Raw genomic sequence first — 25,522 nt, forward strand, 5'->3', positions numbered from 1 at the left:
CTGTTATGCCTGCACCTAGATGTGTCACATGTGCCACCACCACCACCCCCCATCAGAGCACAGCTGGACTGACTCTAACCAGGCTAAACATGTCGGTTGTTTTTTTTTAAACACGTAAAGCAGCGGAGTTAAAAGGTGAAAACGGGACGAACAGGCGCTGGATGCAGATCCGAGGAGACGATGCTCGGGAGGATGGAGGCAGGATGTGGCATGTGGGCATGACGTCATCTCTCCATGTACCGTGCGCCATTTTGGAAGCAAAAAAAAAAAAAAAATCACGGATAATTTCCGTGGTCCCTGACAGATCCGAGTCCTCACACTGATTGTGGATGCTATCTGTCTCCCTCCGCGGAGAGCTGCGCTGTGCGATCGGGCCCTGGGACGCTGTGTTCAGCCAGAGCTGCTAAATGAAGCAATGGCGGGTAAGCTGCTTTGTGAAGGGGGAGAGGGGAGAAGAAGGATCCACCTCACTTGGTGTGTGTGATGGCCCTGAACACTGCAAGTTAGCCTAGCCGCGAGCTAGCGCTGGCGAGCTAACGGTGCTAGTTGTCAAACGGTGTGTCGCTGTCGGTGGGGGGGGGGGTCGCTGCCGCCGCCGCCGAGCGGAGCCCGAGCCGCGCGCCCCCGACCTGACGCTGTGCTCTCTCTCTCTCCTCCACAGGGGTTGCAGGAGGTAACGATTTCCAGTGGTGTTTCTCTCAAGTGAAAGGAGCGATAGATGAAGATGTTGCGGAAGGTACGTGGCTAACGCTAGCTTGGCGGCTAACGGGGGGGGGGGGGTGCTACATCGCTGGGGCAAGCTAGCTAGGTGGTGTGATGGTGATGCTGTGTGCGCTTCACATGAGGTGCACGTCAGCTGGATGCTCGGGTGTGATTGTGTACGAGTGCAGCTGTCGTGAGTGTGTTTGTGGATCGGTTGCACAAAACGCCCTTTCCCCCCCCTGTTAGTGCCTGCACCGCTAGCTAGCACTGTATGCTAGTTGGAGGCTAAGCTATTAAAGGGGAGCGACCGTGTCCATGACGTCAATGTGCTGCGTCCATAAATTGTCAGAGTGACATCATGCGTGTTTTCATTCATTCACACATGAAATGGTGTGTCTGTGTGTGTGTGTGTGTGTGTGTGTGTGTGTGTGTGTGTGTGTTGTCTGTGTGGTGTGCTTGTCACGTTGCCCCTGATATGAAAATGAATTAGCTGGATGCAGCATCATGGAGGAAGCTGAGCTGTTAGGTCTGACTCATGTGTGTCCATTTCCAGCTGACATTATCTCTACAGTGGAGTTCAACTACTCTGGGGAGCTGCTCGCGACCGGAGACAAAGGAGGCAGAGTAGTGATATTTCAACATGAACAGGAGGTGAGATCCCACATGTCACACACACACAGGGGTGCCTGCATGTCACAATTCACGTCCGGACGTGTGTGTTTGCAGCCATGATGTTGACACTTTGTTGTTTCCATTGTGTTTCCTTCTTTCAGTCCAAAAATCGTCCGCACCTGCGCGGGGAGTACAACGTCTATAGCACTTTTCAGAGTCACGAGCCAGAATTCGACTACTTGAAAAGTTTAGAAATCGAGGAAAAGATTAATAAAATTAGATGGCTACCCCAACAGAATGCTGCTCACTTTCTACTTTCGACAAATGGTAAGAGATCAATCGTTCTCTTGACGTGACATCAGAGTTTCAAAGCATCTCTCTATCACAATCTCTAACCCGTCAAATTCCCAACTTTGCTCCTGTCAGATAAAACTATCAAATTGTGGAAAATAAGTGAAAGAGATAAACGGGCAGAAGGTTACAACCTGAAAGATGAAGATGGACGACTCAGAGACCCCTTTAGAATCTCCTCCTTACGGGTACGTGACCTCTCTTGCATATGAACATGGCTTTTAACAGGTTTGATCAAATCTCGGGCCTAACGGTGCGTGTTGCGTGTTTCCAGGTACCAGTGCTGATGCCAATGGATCTCATGGTAGAAGCAAGCCCACGGAGGATCTTTGCAAATGCGCACACCTATCACATTAATTCCATTTCTGTAAATAGTGATCATGAAACGTACCTCTCCGCAGACGACCTAAGAATAAATCTATGGCACTTGGAAATCACAGACAGAAGTTTTAGTATCCTTTTCACTCTCCAGAAAGGAGTCAGTAGATATGTTGTCCCTATGTGTTTGCACTGTGTCGTGGTGAAACATAAACCTGGAAGTTCCTTAACAGCGTGTCCCCAGATATTGTAGACATCAAGCCTGCCAACATGGAGGAGCTGACAGAAGTAATCACGGCTGCTGAGTGCCATCCACACCAATGCAATGTTTTTGTGTACAGCAGTAGCAAAGGCACCATCCGCCTGTGTGACATGCGAGCGGCGGCCCTCTGCGACCGGCACTCAAAGTGTGAGTAGCTCAACTGGGACACTGCCGGGTTTAATCAATTAACTATTTGATTGGTGGTAAAGCAAATTGTTTTAGGATTGCATTCCGTTTTTGTCTTTTTTATCTCCATCCTGAGGATTTATTTGAAATAACTTTTGATTTGTTTTGTTTTTCTTCTGAAGTCTTTGAGGAGCCAGAGGATCCGAGCAGCCGATCCTTTTTCTCTGAGATCATCTCCTCCATCTCGGACGTGAAGTTCAGTCACAGCGGACGCTACATGATGACACGTGACTACCTCTCCGTCAAAGTGTGGGACCTCAACATGGAGAACAGGCCAGTGGAGACGTATCAGGTGCATAGACATTTTTATCCAGTGACTTCAAATGCAACTCTTACCTAACTGAAGTGACAATATGTATATTATATAAGTTGAAAATTACTAAATGGTTGTTTTCAACAGTGTCATTTTGACTACATGTGTGTTTTCGCCAAAGAACACAACAATGTCTGTTGTGTTGCTGTGTAGCTGTACCTGTTAATGTTTATTCCTGATTTCAAATATATTTGAATTCACATTTATGAAATGAAAAAGAAAAGATTGGAAGTAAATATGATTCAATTGAGGAATGACATGCATGCTCCTAGTGACTCTCAAAAATAGTTGCCTTAGGTGTGTTAACTTAATCTAAGAGCAGTTGTGTTAAACCAGAGCATTTCCTGTGTTTGTGTGTGTCTTTTTATTAAGTGATTTAAGACCTAAGGCTCAAGTCCTTTGTTTTCTTTCAGGTCCATGAATACCTTCGCAGTAAGCTCTGCTCCTTGTATGAAAACGACTGCATCTTCGACAAGTTTGAGTGCTGCTGGAACGGCAGTGACAGGTCTGTGCGCTTGTATTTCCCTCACTATGACGTTTGTGATACATCTGATATATGGCACTTTTAAAGCATGTCCTGATAATCATTGTCCGTCTCTTTTGTCCATCAGTGCCATCATGACCGGCTCCTACAACAATTTCTTCAGAATGTTCGACCGCAACACCCGGCGGGACATCACACTGGAGGCGTCCCGGGAGAGCAGCAAACCGCGGGCCACGCTCAAGCCCCGCAAAGTGTCCACCGGCGGCAAGAGGAAGAAGGATGAGATCAGCGTGGACAGCCTGGACTTCAACAAGAAGATCCTCCACACTGCCTGGCACCCCAAAGATAACGTGATAGCTGTGGCAGCCACCAACAACTTGTACATTTTCCAGGACAAAATCAACTAGAAGATTTGGGGCTCCCGAGGATAGGGCTTTTACCGTACCTGTGTAGTTAAGCCTACTACTTGTCTATCTGTATAAGAAGAAACAGCCTCGTTGTCCTCCTGGTGAAGAATTCGAAAGCACGTGTCTACTTTTTTTGCCACAGGAGGTTGATCCATAGGCCTGTTTTATTTCGAGTCTGAGCTTAGGTTGTTTTTGCCTTCAGCACCAGGGCAATCAACATGCCCCCCTGACCCAGAAAGCCCAATTCGGGTCTAATTGACGGAATGGCACTCCCTAGAGGTCAAACTCTTGAACTTTGGTGTTTTTGTTGACATTTTAAGCCTTCATTTCATGATTTAACAGCAGAACTCTCGGAAGCCCTTAAAATGACGTCTTGTCAGAGTTGTAACATCATTTCAAAGGTAACGGGCCCTCTGAAGCACGGATTAATGGCCAATAAGCCTAACTGTAACATTCCCCCATTGGTCATGTATTCAGGCCAAACTACTGGTGGAAGAGGCCCTGAATTTGGAAAGTGGACTTGTTTCTTTTCTTTCCCCCCCTCCCTCCTCTTACTTTACCCCCTCCCCTGTCAATACGGTGACATAATTTCACTCACTGTATCTACTCGAGTACACCTTGTCATCCACATAATAAAAGAAACTAAAACTACAGATGTGTTTTTAAATTTAGATGTATTAAAACTTGTTTATTGCTTTGCATGTTTTTATGTTGTAGAGAGGTGGAAAAATGTTCAGTCAGTCAGACCACTGTCTTTTTGTTATTTTTGGAGCAGATCTCAAGCAAACGGAAATAGGATTTTTGGGGGGGGGGGGGGGGCTGCCAGTTTCAGAACCACTGTTGGAGACAACCAATGACGTGTTTGTGTCGAGAGATTCCTTTTCTAGTTTTTGACCATGTGTTAGGATGCAGGCCAGAATCCTCATGGCACAAGATGGGGCCCAGGACAAAGGGAATCTGCAGCCTTAATACCTACTTCGATCCGTGACAGCTACAAGTTTATGACCCCAAACGTTCAACAAACCTCATGTGCATTATTTGTAAATCCTATTTTATAGTTATGTCCTCATATACTGCTGCTATAGGTGGCTGTCTATGAAAAACACAGAGTAAAAATTGCACACCGTACAGTTTGTGACAGAGTGCCTCCGAATCATGTAACGAGTAGGAAAATTCAGACAGGCCTCATACATGTGCCCTTATTCATTTATTATTATTATTAGGGATGTCACCCAAAATTTGAGCCGCGTATTGCTAATGTGGATCTTATCTCCGTAGTTGTGAATGCCGAAATGAAAGTTGACCACACGATACATATACTGATGACATTAAAAAAACAAACACATAATAATGCATTGTCTTTGTCCATTGATTCCTAACATGGTGGCAATGTATTCACTTGTTTATTATTTTGACCAAAGTTCAATAAAATTTTAATTGTGTTCATCTGCATGGGATCCTCTCCTTTGACAAGTCAGTTCCATATTGTGTGCGTAATAATCATCGGCGGCCACTGAGTACATGTGTTTCCTGCTTTTATTGTGGAGGTTGAACGAAATGGACCACAGCTGTGCGTAGAAAGTTAACATTTGATTTCTGGAGTTTACAGTTGCATGATTTGAGCAATGAGCGATGATCAAAGCTCTGTCTCTCAAACTCTGAGCTAATAAAAAAAAAAAACATGTTTATCCACACCATGATCTGAAAATTAAAAAGTAAAAGTAAAATTCCTCCTCAATGGAATTCTCATTGCAATAATAAACAAAAGACAATGGCGAACACTATATTTCAGTTCCCTAACTTTCAGATTTAAGGAGCAGGAAGCAGCAGTCGTCTCCAAACAGGGACAAGGGACGACCAGCAAGCGGCAGATGATTGGTCAGTGTTGTGTTCAGGTGTCACAAGCCACAGACAGCAAAGACAGATCCTTTACTCTCCAGGGGGACGCACAAGGCTCTCAAATCCCATGGCCACATCTCCCTAGATCTTCCAAAAGCTCCCATTTTAAGGCATGCCAAGATAGTCACATCACGGTGACACCACACTTCTGCTTAGTAGGTGTTGTGGGAGGTAATACGCTTCCCAATGTATATCCTGAAAAAAGAAAGATTAACGCAGAGAATTAAATGATGCTGAAAGTAGAATATACAAAAAATAGGAGTTACATTTTAAAAGACATGTATTATACAAGGAGGTTGTGATTTCGCCTGGTCTATATGTTGGTCTGTTTGTTTGTTTGACCAAAAACTACTGAAAGGATTTCTGTGAACTTTGTTCGGGGATGGGACATGGGCCAAGAAAGATGCACACAAAATGTATCCGCACTTATTTTAACATTTCGAGATGTTAACATTGTTTTAGTGGAATGCTATCAATGCAATCTGTTGTGCCGCCACATAAAAGTCCAGATTCAGCAGATTTAAACTGATGGGCTTTGGCTGAGGTATGTGCTCGACAAAATGAGACATGGTGTGTTTCTCTACAAATTACTGATGGTGCTCAGCAGACAAGACAGCTCAATATCCCTTGCTGCCCATGGCAACATGTCTAACAGTGCACCTTATCATGCTTTACTCAGAGCAACTACTCTGTGATTTGTATTGGTCAAAGAATTATTAATAGCACATTACAAAAGCCCATAGAAGTGGTGTCACTCCAGCCAAATTCAAATCTCGAGACTGTAATCTATCACGGTACAAACAAATTGACGTGCCCTTTTAATACACAGACACACACTGGACTAACACTAAATTATTCATGTTGCGGTGGTGCAATTAAAGGTGTTTGGATCGGTGATGTTTCCAAACAGGAAGAAAACAGGTCTATATTTCCATAGATGCATCAATTGTGTGTGGCCCCATATTCAGGTTTTGGAGAGTTATTTAAGGATCTTCCTGCAGTTGCATCTAAAGATTACTATTAAGTGTTTTTAGAGTAAGAGCTACTGTATAATTGCCCGAGTGAGCAATTCATTGCTGGTGCTTACCCGAGGCCAACAGCAAGTATGTGAGAAATGATTAATGAGGGAATGAAAAGCTTCAGAAAGTCAGCGGAGAGGATTCCTCCCTTCTTCATGACGCTGGTGTTCCTGATGCTGAGAGGGGTCGAGTGCTTAGTGTGCTTCAGCAGGAACTCCCTACAGAGGAGCACATTAATCTTTCATTGTTTTGAATTCATTAAAATTGACGAGTACCAGTTTAATGTCAAACTGACACCTTTGCTCACACAGACATTTTAAATAATGTGAAACTAAATGATGAATCATGTGATAAAATAAATGGGCTCAAACATTTAATTAGCATTTGGTAATTACCCATTTTTTACTGAAATATTAGAATAATTACTCAAATTAGATTAAAAAAAATTAGATTACATGCATTAATAAGAGTAAGCAAATTAGGAAACATACTTTGGTGGATTGTTCTCAGGTCGACTCGACCAGTCCCAGATCCAATCAGCGTTTTTCTTCATGAGATTCTCTACTTCCCGACTTGTTTCTTGGAAGTCTTCATCTGACTGTAAACACATCCAGCATCAAAATATATATAAAAACACTGTGGAGCTGTACAGAACCATATTAACTGTTAAATAAAAACAACGGGCCATTAGAATTGGATTCATAGAAGGTTGTGGTTATAAACTCTACTTTGTGAGCAGAGAATTATAAACAGAAAAACATTTTACAAATCAGAGCTTACTTAGGTAGTATACAGCCTCACTATGCTTGCACAATGAAAAAGCATTACTTCAAAATATATACGTATTAACTTATATTGAACCCCTATCTGAACACAGGGGAATAGGTACATTTTAAAAAAGCAATGGGAAGGACAAATATAAAAAGATTATAAACAAATACAAAACTGAGATGTAATTTTTTTAATTAAGTATTTTTAAAACACATAAACACAGATATATATATATATATATATATAAACATCTTTGGCCCCCATGGTAGTCAGTTTAATAAGTTCTTTATAAAGAGAGTAAGCATATTTTACATATAAATATTTATTTGTTTTGCTCCATGACTATTTTGCTATGTTTTGTACCGAATTTAATACGTGAACCAAAATCAACAGAATAAAACGTTTCTTTATGAAAGCTATATTGTGACAATTGGTGATATTGTTTAATCACCCAGTGCTAGTTCAGATATAACTGTACCTGTGAGCTGTTTCCCTCTGAGCCCCTCCACAGGACAAGTGGGGTCTGTGCTCTGAGTGGGCTGATAAGGAGAAGAAGAAGAAGAAGAAGAAGAAGAAGAAGAAGAAGAAGAAGAAGAAGAAGAAGAAGACATGTTAATAAAACTCTGGAACACCACTCATTTACCATCTGGATTACACAATGCACAAGGGACAAACAAGCAGATTTTCCCACAGACCTGTTGCACTTAGAGCTCCCCCTGGAGCTGCTCCTCCCCGACTCGTGTTGTGCGTCCAGCAGCATTTTCTCCATGTCACCCTCCAGGCTGGACGTGGGGATCTGCTCCTGACTTCCGTGATGACTCATGCTTTGGGAAACGTTTCCACTGAAATGCAGCTCGACCCAGGAACCTACCCATCAAACACACAGTAAAACCAGTTGGTTGAGCAATGTCATACCACTGGGCTGTAAAACCTTGGAACAAAACGCAGGCTACAGCTGAACAACAAACACGTCACTAAGCTGAAAGAACGTCACCATCACTGCCAGTGTTTATCTTTATTTGATTTTGTACTTTTTATATCTGTTGTCTTGTATTTTAAGATTTACTCTTGCACTGTTTTCCCTTTTTTAACATACACATACAGCTGCTGTACCACAATTTTACATGCTGTGACTAACACACAACTTTGTGTAGCTTCAGTTATTCATCCTTAAGTCTGTATTTATATTTGACTTCACTCTGCCTCGGTTACTTGTGTCTTTTAATCACATTATACTTAAAATATTACACATATTAAAGTATATATTTGTCAATATTTATTTGTTTGAATCTATCTATCTAAAAGCACAGTACATTAATTAATGTATTAACTGTAAAAACAACCTGTCCTTTAACAGTTGTGCCTACACTTCTCATGAAGCAAATACAGACGTCAGCTTTCTCCTCTTGTTAGCTTTAAACCACAGGCTTCTCTCACACAGATAGCTTAGCTTCGCCCACACAGCTAGCCCGTGGTGTGTTGTTTACATGCTAACGTTAGCATGGAGACAGCTGAGCTACAGGCTGTTTCTTACCTTGTAAAGCCTCCTCGGACGAGGCGTCCTTCGGGAGCGACATGGCGCAGGTGGGACGTGGCGGCTCCGCACTGTTTGCGCCGCTTCCTCTTCGTGAACTGTGGCGAAACCTGAGCGAAGCTGCTGGAAGAGCCGACGGCCACAATAACAATGACGCAACGGCGTGTTTACCTGCGAGGTGATTGGCTGAGAGGGAGGAGGGCAAGACCGAGCGCGTGTCCGTGTGCCCGGGGCGCGGGAGGGAGCACGGGACGCACTTCCGCAACAAACATCCATAAATGTGACGTCACCTCAGTTAGGGTTAGGGTTAGGGTTGGTAAATGGGGTGTTTGGATCAAATCCCCTTATTTTACCCTTTACCTTATATATCATAGCAGATCCACATACAGGTCTCCAGAGGGCGGCCATAATATTCACACATTTCCCTCAGGATCAATAAAGTATCCATCTATCCATCTGTCAATATGTCATTCTCTATCAATCAATCAATCCATCTATCCATCCATATATCCATCTGGCAATCCATCTATGTATCAAACTGCACAATGTCCCCCTTCCTAACTTAATGTATTAAACAATACAACCAATAGAATTGTATAAATGTATTGTATAAATAAATGAGTGGGGGTAAATAAGAGCTACTGTCAATTATGCATACCTCAAAAAGTGCTTATATTTTAGACTTTGCTTCCATCTTGACCAAAGGAGCTTAAAAGTTTAATTCGTGCTAAAACCTTTGTCTGTTGTTTGGTGACTCCTTCAAGAGACGACCCCCGAATTTGAGTCTGGGAAATTTAATTACGTTTGTTACCATGGAGATTACTATGACTGATTATTCCTGCAAAATTAAATTAATTCTACAATTAAGGGGGCTCATTATTCTGAGGTATGGCCTCCTTCCCGGCAGAATGTGGTTTACGGGGATTATGCAGAGCTAACCGGATCATTTACCCAAAAAAGAGATAAATTACTTGAGTGACCAGAAACAGTTTTTCATCTTTGCCAAAAAATGAAAAACTATTTATCTAAATTCCATTTTGTGGAGCATCAGGGTTTTGTTTTGTTCATGTTAATGTTTACACTAATCCCATTTTCTCTATTTAGTTTTAAAGCTGATAGCCTGGTTAATACACAGACAGTCTGAAGGATGCATATTGATTAAGCAATAAATAAGAACAAGGCCGTTATATTCCAATAACAAAGCTTGTTGGAGGTTTTATGTTCGCTCCTGCTCAATGCATTGGAAAATACAATATAAGTGTCAGTGAAATTGATTTGATCAACAATGCATACATCCTCCCGTGCTCAGTGCCAGCTAAATACACATTTATGAAAACATAAAAGAGTTTAACACAGGTAAAAGATATGAAACAGAACCAAATCAAATCCTGTTCAGACATTCCATGTTGTGTGGTGAGAATTTATGATGGAGGCAATATTGGGAGTAATTTTGTAAAGTGTTATGAATGTTGTCTTCCACTCAGCATCCCGGCTCTGATTTCAAAATTACAAAAATGCTCTCGCCAGATGGCATATGTACGACAATGAATACATTACACAATATATCATAAAGCACCTCCATTTTCTAGAGTGAGCAATTCACCACATATATGCGGGCGATGGATGAAGTTAACCAAGCTTTATTATAGTTAAATGTGGAATCTGATTATACACACAGAGTTATTCAATGACAAATAAAATATCAAAAACACACATTTATCCTTTGAGTTTACACATAATAAAAACATTTACAAGAGGTAAAGCAGTATGGCTTGAAGAGTTTAAAAACAAAAAGTGCGTTGTTCCAAATCAAGAATTAAAATGCGGATGGTGATTTGTCTCAAGTCTCGAGGAAAAGGAAATTGCCTCTCCCCCTACGCAGACCATCAAATTAAACCTGAAATCTGAAGGTCAATCAGCGATCCCCACAGATTATCTGATGATAGCCACCAGAGGTCTTCCAGGAACAAGATATGTACATCCTCCATTGCATCAGCCCATCCCGTAAAAAAATGTGTTAAAGTAAAACCCAAAGACTAACAGAGGAACGCCGCCTTCCTCTCAGGATTCAAGCTGTGAGCTTCTCTCTTGTAATCAGCCGTGTGTTGGGGATACCCAGTCATGCAAGGAGGCCCAGACAGGGAGCAAGAGGTCGGTCATCATGGTCCAACATTTCACAAGAACAAACACTTCAGCTCTTCAGTGACCTGATGAAACCTATGAGAATCACATTCAGCTCTGTGCTCTCCACTGTCACTACAGCTGGTGAGACCTTTATCATAACCACACAGTGTAACAGCACATGTAATCCATCTACAGTTGTTCACGTTGTATATTACAAATGTCACTTTTGGAAGGTATTGCTGAGTCAGCGGCTTCCACCGTGTTCATTTGTCTGCTCAGACTCTGACACTTTGCTGTGAAAAACCACATTCAAATTCACTGGCTCTGGAATTTGGTGTAGAACTGTATCATACCGACACGCTCATGAATATCTGGGCCTCAAACTCTCCAGATTTTCTTCCATAAAGATCTACGGATTATTCTCTGAGGAATTATTGAAGGTGTTTTATTGTGCTTGAGTAGATCATTTTTCATTTTTAAATATATTCCCTTTCAAAATAAATCTATGTTTCTTAAATAATTAATCATGAATATTTGGCCCTGAGCCAAGCCAAAAGCCGGCAGCTGGGGGAGGTGTTCCATTCCATTCTATACCGGCACCCATTTCATTATATTTTATTCATATAAGCAGCTCATCACAATTAACAGTCCGCTAAATCACAACATGCATAAGGCACTTTCATAAGGTCAAGAATGTGTAGAGACAGTGGAGAGAAGAAAAACACCAGCTCTCGACTTTCCTCCCTCTTTACAGGTTCCATCCAAAATTAACTTCCTCATTTACTTCCTCATTCCATAAAAGATTTATTTTGTTTATTGTCCAAATGCTAAAAGGCTGAGAGCAACACAGTGAAATAATGTTTTTATAAAATATATTTGTGTCCCCCTCTCAAAGGTTGTTCCACAATCCTCACTGAGAGTAAAACATTTAGGAGGGAAACTTAACTTTACAATATTTTTCAAATGTTATATCAATCTAAAAACATGAAAAAACAAAAACTTTTCATGATGAATTAACAAACTCTAGAAATTATAATATAAAGTAGTGAGAGAAGAAAAAGTCCTTTTCAGGTGAGTTTGAATGATATTCAACAACGATAAAGGCTCCAGAGATCAACAAACACACAACAAAAGAGAGGAGCCTCAGTGAAGTTCACAGCCCTGATGCATCTACTGCAGGAACAGATGCTGTGTGACACACTGCTCACCACGGGGAGGTGCCACCATCAGTTCACCCCAAGGTTAAAGTTAGAGAGGTGGGATCATGTCAGAGCAGGGCACGATCTGATTGGCTGAACAAAATAAGATAGTGATTGAAACTTTTATTTTGAGAGAGAAAACCCATTTAATGCAGCAGATCAATGGATTAAAGTGTGGACACGTATGAGATATATCATTATAAGGTCCTATAAACTACAATTAACAACAAAAAACGTCTTTTGATGAATCCAAGAGTAGGAGACATGTTTTCCAAATGGCTCCAGACTCCACAGGTGAGGACCATTGACTGACAGGGGAAAAAAAACTGGAAACTCCAGTTTTTACATTGGTGACTAAAAGGAGATCATGTTTCCCTCTGTAATAACCACCCTGAACTATTAAAAATAGACTTTGAACTTGAACTTGAACTTGAACCTGTTTCTGTCTGTCTGTCTGTCTGTCTGTTTGTCTATCTATCTATCTATCTATCTATCTATCTATCTTAAAAAGACAGTTCAATGTTTAGAAACACTGTAGTTTAGGTTAAACCCTTTGGTTTCCACCACCTTCTCTCAGTCATAAACTCACTACAGAACATATTTTATATTCTGTGGTGTAGAATATAAGTAGCAGTTTAGTTTAGCTTCAGTGTTCATCTTATACTTCTTCAAAAATCCACCCATCAACTTCTTCCTGCTACTTAGCCACCTAGTTTTAATACAATTAAGTCAAGTTGTTTCTAGCAATATCCTGATCAAGGACCACAGACTATTTCAATAACACAGAGATGGAAATATTTTAATAAAATTATCTGTCTTCTCAGCCATCAAAAGGATCCCCAGTCAACCCTCCACAATTATCATGGGACACCATCTGCTGACCAGTCGAGGTAACAACACACCCATCGGATGCCAAAGATCAAATGTCATGCAGTGGGAGTGGTGGGAGTGGTGGTCGTGGTGGGAGTGGTGGTCGTGCGAAGGAGAGATCTTCTTTAACTGGGCAGAAACTGACACTGGAAAACATGACACCTCATAACTGTAAACTGATCACCAGCCTGACACAGACCAGTCCACCATCCACTTCAATACCGGGAAATATGTGTTCCACACTTGTGGGAACACTTAAACCATTTCAGTAAATTTGCTCTTAGAGGTCAAACTACACCCTTGAAATACAAACTATATTTTGAGTATATTATAATGTAATATCAGTGCATTGGCTTTTTTAAATTTGATTTCATTTAGAAATGTGGCATTCATTCGGACTCATCTTTTATTCACACATAATCTTGCATGTAAAATTGGATTCAATCTATATGCAAAATATAACTTTCGACCCCCTTTTTTTTACTACGAGTAACAACCTCATGTTTGAGTCCTTCTGCCTAACATAATGCTGTCGTGATTTCACTTTAGAGAATCATATATTGGGCCTGATGTGTCTTGTGTCCATAACACTGCTCAGTAGATTTTACTTGTTGTTTAAGACTCTGTCAAAAAGAAGAACAACAGACAACGTCGGCACCTTCGCAGTGGATGACAGGTGTGAACAGGAGAAGATGAACGTCCGTAGAGACGTCACAGCTCATAGTGTGATCCAGCTCATTCTGTTTGTGTGGAGGTGTGTGTTTTACTGGAAGTGTTTTCAATAGAAGGACAAATTGTTGTCTGCTCAGGAAAGATGACGCACTGTGATGGCAAACTTGATCAGGAGGTGGTGTTTACTTTGTACTTGTGTGTGCAGCAGACATTCATCCAGGAGCAGTGCAATGGAGGGGTGTGATGTGCACGTGCTCGTGCATGAGGAGTGGAGCAGACTAGACTGGAATTGGATATGATCAATAGCGCAGACAGGACAAGATGTGCTAAGGAAGAATGATGTTGTCCTGAGAAGTGCAGAGCGTCATTTGTTACCGATGAAGATTTGCTGCGGAGCCTAGAAAGCATCGCCGTAGATGGTGCTCGGAGTTTCACGTATTTCTGCTTTTAATGATGAAGAGAAAGGAGGATGAGTTATTGGAGTTACAATGTACTCTTTATATAAAATCAAATGTTTACTTATTTCGACTTTGAAGATGTTGGATCAGACGAATGACAAAGACCCGAATGACAAAGACCCAAATTTTTGGGACGACTCCTCTTTTCTTCTTCTCTCACTCAAACACACACACTGGTACACCCGGGGGCACTTGTTGCTACAAGAAGGTCAGAGAAGTTCAGACTTGTTTTTTTATGTGTGTGAAATAAAACATGAGTCATGTTTCGATGTACTCAATATGAGATGAGCGATGAGAGATGGACTTCAGCCAAAAAAGCTTTTACATCCTATTTTCATGAAGGGGAATACCCCAGTCACATCAGTAGAATTACACTGTTGTATTAACTTTACATGGAATGTGCATATGACTCACCTAATATAATTCAACCAAATAAAATAAAATATAAGAAGATATTAGCTAATTTATTTTTATCCCCAACACTAATCACAGTAAATCCTTACTAAAACACCGGAGTTTGACAATGGCCTCTTATAGGTTGGGTCTCATCAAGCAGAAAACACTGGACCTTTCAAGCAATTCAGGAAAAATCCACATTTCTTAAGCTGTTTTCAGACTTCAACTCTGGAAAATGTCCAGAGAACTAAGCCGAGACAATTCCAGGAGTTCCAGGAAATGTTGGAAGCAGCTGATGTTTACAGACCGTCCAGAAAATGTCAAGAAAATGTCCGGGGGTTCAGAGCAGGTCTGCAAACAGCTTTACTGATATACCGTCAATTTAAAAACATATTCTGCCTCGCAAAAGTGCAGTCACATAAATGCAATCTGTTCACTGCAGCTAGAAATAATGTTAAGAAATACATCTTCAAATTGATGGTCAAATTAAAATGTTCCTATCCCAGATGCAACAGTGTGCAGAAGTAGAAGGGGGAGTAACAGAGGGAGATTAAATTAAACAGGCTCTTCCTGCTGCTTGCATCCTTCACGATGTCATTTGATTATCTTGCATCCGTATCAATTCAAGAGGGAGGACGTATTATCTGCCCCAGTGTACATGATGCATGGTGCTCAATCCATAATGAATGACCCGACATTCAATTAAAAACACTCTATTCATCCCGAGCTATGATTTAGACCTGTTAGTATGGTCTGGATGCCCTCGTCTGACCGTGTCTGGGACACAGTCGGCTCCCTTCGGTCTTTTAAGTTCTCCGGCCTCTTCAGAGAGACATGTCGGGGGGGGGCTGTGAAAAGCACTTGAGATGCAATTGGAAGTGACTGAGCGGGGAGCTGTGAGAAAGTTGTAGGAAATCAAGCCAGAGGCAGCTTATAAAGCATTGTTTTATAAGCTGCTGTGTCACAGGCATAAATCAAGGCACTGTGAAGTGGCCTTTAGAGGGGAAATAAATCACTTCCTCAGCCGGCAGAGAAAGTGTGTCTGTACATGCTGTAAACATTATAGTAACCAACTGTTTATACAGTTCGTAGCTCACAGTAATTTACACAGAAGTGACTGGAGGCGTCGAGGAGTGAAAAATAAAACAACCAACACGAGACAACATTATTGAGACGATTATTTCTTTATGTCACCGCTGTTCTAATGAACAAGTCGACTCTGTCTTATTGAGTTGTTTTCTGATGAATATTTGGGATTGTAATGGGTATTTTGACATTTCAAGTCTCTATAACTGGATGAGTGTGCGCCTAGCAATATAATGAATGCATCCTGCTGCTCGAGCACAGTGACAGAGCCCCATAAGGTTGTCAGCTTTTTAATTAAACCGTGTACAGAAGGCAACCGCTGCAGTTTAATCTCAGGGAAACACGTTGTTGTTCCATGAATCAGGGCCAAGGAGAATTATGATACTATACATGAGGATTGTATTGCAAATATGTTATGGTAGCGACGACTACATAATGTTGCATTAATACAAACTCTATGTTGAAATGTTCCACATGTACACACACTTGAATCCTCCAGGGGCCCTTTGCTGCATGTCTTCCCTCGTTTTCTCTCCCCTTCTCCACAGCTCCCTTAATAATGTAAAGAGGAAAAATGCCCAGAAACGATGATAATTTGTTTTTTTCATTGATTTAAAGTGACAGTTTGGACAAGTTGATTTCAACTGTCAGCATCAAAGCTTCAACAAAGCCCTATTAAGCAACCTTGTTCAATAAAGGTTATAAAATTGCTTTATCTTGCTTTATCTGCATCACATGCCAGTAAGCCTCAAATACCAGTGGTTTATCAGTTTGTTCGTGGGAACTCCATCAGCGGGTTCTTACTACTTGTGGTGAGTAATACACATGTTGTATTTTAGGACTCTGGGACGTGGTTGAACCCAAACATATTTACCACAGGAATCTCAAACGCCAGAGTCCCACAGAGAAAGTCATGGGAATCCTTCTGTTATTCACTGTATATGTACGAGAGGTAGTGTTGGCTGGAGATGTTTGCCGAGTTAAAACAATCGTGTATGGTCTGTGTTTGCTTTAGTTCAGGTTCACATAGTGATAGTGCTTCCAAAGGCTATTTGTTAAAGAGTGGTTTATGTAAAGGCCGGTTACAGTGCTATGGGGACTGAAAAGGAGAAGAGACAGCGAGTGTTGATAACAAACCAAGACTAGGAACACAACACATTGATAAGCCCGTGTGGATATTACGCTCTCTGTGTAATTTGCAGCAGCCACTCATGTTCTATGGCTGTACGATTCCTGTTTGACTCCAGGGGAGGATTTAATGACATCCTGATATGAGAGGCTATAATTCATGATAAACTGCATTCAGTGTTGTTGTGCCACCGCTCACCTCCCAGGCATAATTGTCTTTTCACATAATTGTCTTGTTCTCGTGCTTGTTATGAGAAACGGAGATAGTTGATGCCGTGGGGGGGAACGTAAATTTGGGGCACAATTTGCTTTCATCTTTTTTTGCTATTGTTTGAACTCTTGTATAAAGATTTTTTTTCCTAATTTGCATGTGTTTTCTGTTTCAATTTTCTCTTTTTCTTAATCAGCCCTCTTTAAACACTGGTGATAATTACACAGAGAGGCTTTTTAAATGATGTGCAAAGATTTGGGTTATTTTCTTTTCTCTTGGAATAAAAAATCCTGCTATTAGCATATAGAGTTTTTAGTCATAATACATTTTTTCGCATATTTGTTTAGGTAGAATTGACAATTATATATATATATATATTTACATATGTAAATCAGCATTTTTTCAAATGACACTATTTACTGTCTATCTAAAAAGCATTTGCCGAGTATGAAAATCAATACCAATAGCATGACTGAGCAGTTTAAATATAATCAAAAATCACACAGACACATGTAGAAAATATATCTTGCATGTTTTTCACAGTTGTACAATGTTAGAGTCTGCAGTCACAGGTGGTCACGGTGGAATACTAGCTGTAACACAAACTGTAGATATTTGTGCATGATCAAATCTTACAAAACACACATTTTCAGACATGAAATGACACAAAATCTTAAAACAACATATCAATTCAATAAATATCTTCAAATATCTGTTTAATGTAATATTTACGCTGATGGGAGCATTAATGGAGAGCGTCAAAAATGCATTATATTCAAGTGCATACATACAAATCTTATTCATAAGCCTCTTCTGTCCCGTTTGCAAAGGATCTTTTTAAATGACCTCCTGAAGTCATTATTGAATATAGTGTATATCAAAGGATTTACGGAACTATTGCAATAACTCAACCAGAAGAACATCTTGAACAGTGTCTCTGGGACGCAGCAGGTGTCGCACACGGCAGTGAGCGTGTACGTGAAGAAAAAGGGGAACCAGCAGAGAACGAACACTCCCATGACCACGGCCAGAACAAACGTGAAGCGCCACTCTCTGTGCTGCCGTCCTTTCCACCTGCTCGCTCTCACACTGGGCGGCACCTCCGGCTTCGGAGGCGCCTCTCCTTGCGCCACCTGAGCCACTTTGGTTGCTCTGAGACCCCTCTTCTTCTTCAGGGAACACAGGACGGTCTCATTTCCATCAGAAGAGGAGGGTTCCTCCTCCATGTCCAACCCGTTGACCTCTCCGCCCTCCCCTACCTCCAACTCTCTCCCTTCCATGTCCTTTCCCTCCACGGGGTCCAAAGCGCACTTAGTGTCTCCATTCTGGCGTTGCTTCTCCCCTGGCAGGGATCTGGTTCTTTTCTTGGCAACCTGGTAGATCCTGACATACACCATGATCATGATGACGCAGGGCGCGAAGAAGGAGGCAGTGCTGGAGAATATAATGTACCACTTCTCGTCGTTAATTTTACATTCAGGTCTGTCCTCTTCGCCTTCGTCCTTTTTCATAGTGATAAGTGGAGGGAATGATATTATGGCCGCCAGCACCCAAACCATGAAGATTGTGCCTTTAATCCTGCGCGGCGTCCTCTTCAGGTTGTACTCAATCGCCTGAGTTATAGACCAGTATCGGTCCAGGCTGATGCTGCACAGGTGAACGATGGACGAGGTGCAGAAGAGCACGTCCAGAGCCAGATGGATCTCACACCACACCTTGCCAAAGTACCAGTAACCCATCAGTTCATTCGCCAAAGAGAAGGGCATCACCGAGGTGGCAACCAGGATGTCTGCCGACGCCAGAGAGACTAAAAACAAGTTCTGAGGTGCTCTCAGGGCTCGGCTTGTTGTCACAGCGATGACTACCAGGACGTTTCCAAAAACAGTCAGCAGGATGAGGATCCCCACCAGGATGGTCAGGGGCACCGAGGTCTGCAGAGTGTACGGGTGCCTGCCGGGCAAAGTCTCATTTCCACTGGTGGAGTTAAGACAACCCATCAGGATGAGCGGTGGCGATGCTGTCTGAACAGCGGTCTGTGAGGAGGAGGCTCGGAGGCTTTGCTCGCCAGCAGACTGTTAATTTGATCCATTCAAGAACGCAGCGTCACAGTCTTCTCATTTGGCTCACTGGGAAACACGGCTGAAAGGCATCTTTGCTGTTCTCCTCTTCATCAGTGGGAAAACAAAACACCAGACAAAACTAAAAAACGTATAAAGGGAACTATGATTTATTCTCCTTTTCTCATATTACATAACATTACAAATTATATTCTTGAAAAAAATCCTCTTCCACTAACCTTATAGGATTAAATTTTGCAGTAAAGTCCCTCTGAAGACAGGGCATGTAACAGACTCGCCGTGCTGGATCCGGCAGATCCTTTCATCTGCTGCAGCTGAAGTGAAGAGTGCGTATTTTATATGGTCCTGATCTGACGCTGAGGATCTGTGGGGCTGGCTCCACTTCAGTGAGGACGGGAACGGGGCGGGGTTCAGAAACATGCTGCTGGAGATTTACAGGCAATTTGTTGCCGACTGGCAGACCTTCAAAAAAAAAAACAATCATCGGCTGATTATGACATTAACAATATTTTCTGATTTATAGAAGTAATATCTTTTTCAACAGTCTATTCAATTACAATTGATTAACAGACTCAATATGGTCTGTAGCTATTGTTTCCTGAACCGAATGTTCACGTATGTCTTGAGAGGAAAAATGACTTGAAACAATATCTGCGGAGGGAGATCGGAGCCACTTAATGTAGAGATCCGTCACTGATGGTGTGAGAGAACAGGAGGACGAGTGTGTTTTTGAGAACCCCAAAAAAATCAAGCTAGACGAACACTTGAGTGAGTAAAGTCAGAATTAAACAGCTTTTCTTGCACTAAATAAGGCAACTATAGGAAGAAATGCAGCTGTATGACATTTATAAATTCATAGACTCTAATTACTGTTCCCATTGCATTATAGTGTTGTTTTTCCTTTTACTGATGTGGTGTTCTATTTCCAACATTACAAACATACATTTTGTACTTCAACCAACTTGTTCACCAACATTGGTGTTGTCAAAAGGTTGGTCTTTCTATAAAGGTTTATTTAAGGATTTTCCAGTCTGTTGTCTGATGGTCATACTGAAGTGCGAACCTTGTATGTTTTGTTGTGGCACTATGTTAATACAACATTTGCTTTTTTAAGAGAGAGGCACACCTACTGCTAGCATGGAAGCTGCACAATATTTTGTTAAGTAATATTAAAACACATATTGACTTAAACATGGATGTTGTTTAAAGAGTGAGCTGCTTGTTCAGATGTGAAATGTTTGAATTGGCCACTGAGAGAAGATGGAAAGTTTACACTGTATTTGAAGATAGACGCCTCCACAAAAGTGAAGCCAATTTGCCTTGAACGCCCCTAGTGGCTGGCGGCGGTATAGGTGAAGAGTCAAAATACAACATTCAATAAATATTTCTCAAAGATGGTTTCAGTCATTTTATGTGGTTCTTATCAGACTCAAGGTTTCTCGAACGTTTGACTTTAATCGGTTATTTTATGGAGAGAAAAAGGGGGTTGAAAAAGATTGATTGGCTGCTGACTCCTGATAGGTTGAGCACGTGGATCAACGAGCCCTTGATACCACAGCTCCATCCCTGATCGCTTATATGCAGACTCTGGCTCCAAATAATTTTTCATCGGTGCAAAATGTAGTTTTTCACTTAATCTGGTTGAGGGTTCAGTACATAGGATGTCACACCTGGTTAATCACAGTGATAAAAATTTTGATTTGCCTCATAGGGGATATGAGATTATGGCATAAACTGTGGATATTGTATTGCAGTTCACACACATACACACACACAAAATTATATTTTTAAAAAAGTATACAAAAGCCGATCCGTATAGTAGGGTGACAACCTTTCTCTTTGGTTTTAGGCTATGACTGTTTTGTAAGATACTACTGCCTTTTATTTCTATTTTATTTAATTAAATTGAACTATAGGTAAATGAAAGATAATATAATGTATAATGTAAAATATTATAACCAATATAATTTGTCAGCGTTGGGACCATATGGGCTTAATCGAAGCACCTCTGATGTCGGGCAGTGCCGCTGGGGGCGCTATCACGAGACGCTCTATTAGACCCGAGCGAGAGTTGTAACGTCATCGCGAGAGGCCGATGCGAGCTTCCGTCTTTGTATTTGTGTTGGAGAACCAGGGGCCCGACTGAGAGCGGACTGTTGCGAAGCCTTCGGACAATAATCGAGGAGGAGATTTGAACGTTCGCAGTGTTCAACAGAGAAGAAGGACTAACGCAGAGGTGAGAACACACGGTGACACGTTGTTTGCACCCCAGCTAGCACAAGCTAACGCGGAGCTAGCAGCCGCCGCACGTCACATTGGCGTCGAGGATACAGGGCCCAGGGATGATGCTAATGTGCTAAAGCTATCCTTGTTGTTGTTAACGCATCACATAACACCTCTCCTGCTCACTTTGATATCTTACCTCTCACTTATCACCTGTTCAATACAAATTCCTCGAGTTGTGTGTGTGATTAGCCTGATGCTAACGTGGACCAGCTCACGGGGAAACGTTTGGCTTAGCAGTCATGTGCTAACGCCGCTAGCCGACGGGTAACTGTTGTTTTGTCCTCCCGCAGATGTCGGACGACCTGGCGAAACAGTTAAGCAGCTACAAAGCTCAGCTGCAGCAAGTGGAAGTGGCTTTATCCACCGATCAGGAGAATGAGGATCTGCTCAAGCTCCAGAAAGACTTACAGGTTTGTGTCTTTGTGAATCTCACACACACACATCAGTAGGAGATATTGCTACATAATCAGAGAATCGTTCAAGTTTTGATCAGTAATTATTTGTAATCCTTTGTCAAATATCTGTAGTCTCAATATTCCTTCGTGTGGCTTTTATTTGTCACTGGTGAACTGTTCTGTTTGGATCAGCTCTTTATTTTATAAGCAATTTAATACCGTATAGTGATTAGAATTATTAAATATTATAAAGCTTTCCTATTTAAAGATTTCTAATACAGAATTAAATAACATGTGCTTAAAGGTACATATCAGTTGATTAAGTCATACAATTAATAATCTTTTGATTAAATCCATTGACTATGGTACTCAAATCCTTTCTTTTCTTAGATTCACAGATTACATAATATTATGAAGACTTATGTTCTCAAATTCAAGAATGAACCACTTTAGTATCCTTCCAATGCCTTCTTTATTGGGATCATTTTTTGTGGGGGGAAGAATTGTCTACGCTCTCAAAGTTCATCTGACAATGTTTTGATTGTTCCTGCTTCTACAGGAAGTCATCGATTTGACCCAAGACCTCCTGACTGCACAGCCCAGTGATGGGGCCTCCACCACCAACGGCTCCGAGGCTGCCCCCGTGAAGCACAGCTGGAAAGTGGGAAACAGGTGTATGGCTCAGTGGAGTCAGGATGGACAGTGAGTATCACCGGCCTCTTCTTGTGACAATATTAACATGTCACTGCATGCCTTTTATCGCACATAATTTAGAGCACACATTTTATTTAGGCTATTATAAGGTTTATGTCCTTCCACATAAATTGATTAAGCTGCCAAATGAATGTGAGCATGTAGTTCTAGGGAGATAACCCAAATGCATACAATATTCAATTTTCCTTTCGGCAAGATTGCTATAAAAACCTGTATGAAATCAATTAACATAGCCGAGCCGAGGCCTTAAGTATTGTGGGACTGACGACTAGGATTCTCTAGAAGGTGTTGAGTTAGTTTCACCATGTAAACGTTTACAGTAGCTTTAGCTAACTTTGCTTACAGGCTCCGGATGTAATATTTTATTGAAATTATGTTTGTTTAGCTTCGAGTGCACAGTGTCTGAAACTGATAAAGGAAAAATGCAAACTGTAATTCAATTAGATGAATGATTTACCTTACATAAAAAAAAAATCCTGGTGGGAAATACCTAGTCATATTCTTGTGGAACGTTTGTCTCATAATGATTTATTAATCATTGTAGTTTTTCACTTTGTATATTAAGTAGAGCTTGAGTCATTGGCTCATACTCACCTTCTTACAGACGTGATTCTTTGGCAGGGTGTATGAGGCTGAGATTGAGGAGATAGACCGAGAGAACGGCACTGCAGCTGTAACCTTCTCTGGATACGGGAACGCCGAAGTGATCCCTCTGCAGAACCTCAAACCATCAGAGGAGGGGAAACGCTCTGATGAGGACGGGAACATGAAGCCCAAATCAAGGTAGGAACAAAACACACTCAACTCATCCAATGTGCACACACACTCAAGTCTGTGCTTAAATCATTCTTATTAACACGTTAATGAGAATATATGAGTGGTCTTTAACTCTGTTTGCCTAATTAGAGACAGAATTGGTAGTAATGTGCAGTGGGGTTGGTTTCACACTCATGGGAAATTGAGCACTTCTTATTTCTGTTGTACTCCAGATTTTTAATGAGTTAACCTTTTCATGTCATGTAAGTCTTGATCTTTACTAAAATGTACGTCTGAAATTCTGAAAAGTAATCACGAGTGAGTGGAGTTAATCAATAAACGCTCTGCTGTGCCACCACTGTGAATGTAATGGAACTTGCCATCACTTTAAGATGGATGCACATTGGACTTGTTATAATTCTCCCCCTTCAAATACTATCCAATAAATAATATTAAACAAGAAAACACAGCAACTGTTAAGAAAACTGATATAGATATACAACCAGTAGCTTTATTTTTCCTTGCTGGTTGGAAATTACCTCGTCCCCCTTGAACCACAAACCTTGTACTTGCAGCATGGCTTCTGGGCACTTTGTTTTGTTTCTCTGCATGTGATTGTATTTGCACTTCATGGAACTGATTAAGGTATTTTCTGTTTTTTCAGGAAAGAACAAATAGCAGATCAGAGAGAATATAAGAAGAAGAAAGCCCAGAAGAAGGTACTGAGGATGAAGGAGTTGGAGCAGGAGAGGGAGGAGCAGAAGTCAAAGTGGCAAAGTTTCAACAACAAAGCCTACAATAAGAACAAGAAGGGACAGGTACGTTTGCTCTACATATAACCTGTCGGTTTCTGGTTTCCTGCTTAATATAATGCTCTGCAGCAGTGGTTTAGTAGTGAATCCCTAAATTCGATTTAAGAGACAATTGGCAAAACAAGATGTCCATCAAGTCAAGCTGTCCCACCTCAACAAGTTGTTGTTGTGGAGGGACAGGGGCCTAACATTTAGGTGTTGAGTTCAGAAGGGGTTGTGGAGACACGTTAGTAGCGACACAGGTGTTCATCAAAATGCATGATGATGATTAAGGATGATTATGCAAAGCCTATGGAGTATGAATAGGGCATCGTTTTAATGTTTACTTACAAATTTCTCTGGTTTCTCAAAACTGGGGTACAGGCTTATCTAAGATGCTGAAATCAGGATATGATGTTACGAACTGTCACACAAAAATCCTCGTAACCAGTGATACTGAATGTGCATGTAACAGCATTCAATTTAAAAGGCAACTGACTATTTAGTTGGAAGTTGAGCTGTATGGTTACTAGTTTCCAGGCAGAGGTCATTAGCTTTATTTAACCTGTATGTCATTGGGAGTCCCAGAGCCTGTACAGCGTAGTTATAAGCTTCATAGGATCCTGCTTGATCATCATACCTGGAAGCACCTGGTTGTTTTTTTGGGGGATATACGCAGTTGCATGAATCTATCAATGATCAGAAATGTAAATATCATTTATCTGTTGTTGCTCATTCTGTTTGAATTTGAAGCCATTAACAATGGTGTGTCTGGTTTTTCCCCCCCGCAGGTAAAGAGGAGCATATTTGCGTCTCCAGAGAGCGTGAATGGAAAGGTCGGAGTGGGAACATGTGGTATTGCAGACAAGCCAATGACCACGTACAACGACACGTCAAAATACAACGTCAGACATCTAATGCCCCAATGACCTCATATATTCTGTACATAAAACAACTCACTGTATACCAGCTGTGTCAGTGCTTTCCATTGTGTTTATACATGATTTAAGTTTCTCAAGTGAAAAACACTTTTAATTGCTTGCACACCATTGTTAAAATATTGATGTAGTTTTTCTTATATATTATGTAGGTACAACAACAAAAACATTTCCCTCCCCGCACTAGAACAAGGTCACGTGTTATGTAAGAACTGATTGTGGTGTTTTAGTCAAACCAGAAACAGTTTGCTGTTTGTGTCGAGGTTCCACTGAGACCGAACTCCTGCAAAGAGTGTATAAAACTGGACTGGACTGGGTGTGTAAATTTGAGGTTGGATTTTCACCACTGACCAGTTCTGTGTCTAAACATTAATAATGGTGTTGTATATATATATAACAGTGAAATAAACATTGTTTTGTTTTCAGTTTTTTAAATAATTGCCTCCACCTCATTTGGACTGTTATTTTACTTCACATTTATATTGTGGTGCTTCAGGTCCTGTAGGTGGCAGTAAAGACTTGTATTGTTTATCATCATGTCATGAGCAAACTTTCTAAACAA

The 25,522-nt window shown here is 41.2% G+C and overlaps 4 protein-coding genes across 4 annotated transcripts; 2 read left to right on the top strand and 2 right to left on the bottom strand.

Annotated features, from left to right (window-relative positions):
- The first annotated feature begins 255 nt into the window (after window positions 1-255).
- ppp2r2d (protein phosphatase 2, regulatory subunit B, delta) lies at window positions 256-4,286 on the top strand. The gene is made up of 10 exons (XM_062400587.1): window positions 256-422; window positions 662-736; window positions 1,256-1,353; window positions 1,476-1,641; window positions 1,741-1,853; window positions 1,940-2,117; window positions 2,228-2,392; window positions 2,554-2,723; window positions 3,158-3,249; window positions 3,356-4,286. Exons 1-10 carry the CDS (start codon window positions 416-418, stop codon window positions 3,633-3,635), a joined length of 1,344 nt encoding a protein of 447 aa, XP_062256571.1. The 5' UTR covers window positions 256-415; the 3' UTR covers window positions 3,636-4,286.
- An 867-nt stretch (window positions 4,287-5,153) lies between these two features.
- bnip4 (BCL2 interacting protein 4) lies at window positions 5,154-9,017 on the bottom strand. The gene is made up of 6 exons (XM_062400590.1): window positions 8,859-9,017; window positions 8,020-8,191; window positions 7,803-7,863; window positions 7,045-7,151; window positions 6,622-6,771; window positions 5,154-5,729 (listed from the first exon to the last, which is right to left on the bottom strand). The coding sequence occupies exons 1-6, from the start codon at window positions 8,899-8,901 to the stop codon at window positions 5,687-5,689; spliced, it is 576 nt and encodes a 191-aa protein (XP_062256574.1). The 5' UTR covers window positions 8,902-9,017; the 3' UTR covers window positions 5,154-5,686.
- Window positions 9,018-17,535: 8,518 nt separating this feature from the next.
- Window positions 17,536-19,360, bottom strand: LOC133966339 (alpha-2A adrenergic receptor-like). The gene is made up of 2 exons (XM_062401232.1): window positions 19,299-19,360; window positions 17,536-19,201 (listed from the first exon to the last, which is right to left on the bottom strand). The coding sequence occupies exon 2, from the start codon at window positions 18,997-18,999 to the stop codon at window positions 17,803-17,805; it is 1,197 nt and encodes a 398-aa protein (XP_062257216.1). The 5' UTR covers window positions 19,000-19,201; window positions 19,299-19,360; the 3' UTR covers window positions 17,536-17,802.
- A 1,795-nt stretch (window positions 19,361-21,155) lies between these two features.
- On the top strand, window positions 21,156-25,385 carry smndc1 (survival motor neuron domain containing 1). Its single transcript, XM_062401366.1, has 6 exons — window positions 21,156-21,316; window positions 21,657-21,776; window positions 22,321-22,463; window positions 23,097-23,258; window positions 23,896-24,049; window positions 24,814-25,385. The coding sequence occupies exons 2-6, from the start codon at window positions 21,657-21,659 to the stop codon at window positions 24,949-24,951; spliced, it is 717 nt and encodes a 238-aa protein (XP_062257350.1). The 5' UTR covers window positions 21,156-21,316; the 3' UTR covers window positions 24,952-25,385.
- The last annotated feature ends 137 nt before the right edge of the window (window positions 25,386-25,522 follow it).

Source organism: Platichthys flesus, chromosome 12 (assembly GCF_949316205.1).
Source record: "Platichthys flesus chromosome 12, fPlaFle2.1, whole genome shotgun sequence".
NCBI classification, from domain to species: domain Eukaryota; kingdom Metazoa; phylum Chordata; class Actinopteri; order Pleuronectiformes; family Pleuronectidae; genus Platichthys; species Platichthys flesus.

Bases quoted from the DNA above. Each gene is read 5' to 3' on its own strand.
- ppp2r2d (XM_062400587.1), top strand. The intron at 2,724-3,157 runs GTGCATAGACAT...GTTTTCTTTCAG, and splicing joins GGCCAGTGGAGACGTATCAG to GTCCATGAATACCTTCGCAG. The intron at 3,250-3,355 runs GTCTGTGCGCTT...TTTGTCCATCAG, and splicing joins TGCTGGAACGGCAGTGACAG to TGCCATCATGACCGGCTCCT.
- bnip4 (XM_062400590.1), bottom strand. From the start codon at position 8,901: ATGTCGCTCCCGAAGGACGCCTCGTCCGAGGAGGCTTTACAAG. The intron at 7,864-8,019 runs GTCTGTGGGAAA...TCTCCTTATCAG, and splicing joins GGGAGCTCTAAGTGCAACAG to CCCACTCAGAGCACAGACCC. The intron at 7,152-7,802 runs GTACAGTTATAT...ATGTGTTTACAG, and splicing joins CAGAGGGAAACAGCTCACAG to TCAGATGAAGACTTCCAAGA.
- LOC133966339 (XM_062401232.1), bottom strand. From the start codon at position 18,999: ATGGGTTGTCTTAACTCCACCAGTGGAAATGAGACTTTGCCCGGCAGG.
- smndc1 (XM_062401366.1), top strand. From the start codon at position 21,657: ATGTCGGACGACCTGGCGAAACAGTTAAGCAGCTACAAAGCTCAGCTG. The intron at 22,464-23,096 runs GTGAGTATCACC...ATTCTTTGGCAG, and splicing joins CAGTGGAGTCAGGATGGACA to GGTGTATGAGGCTGAGATTG. The intron at 23,259-23,895 runs GTAGGAACAAAA...CTGTTTTTTCAG, and splicing joins AACATGAAGCCCAAATCAAG to GAAAGAACAAATAGCAGATC.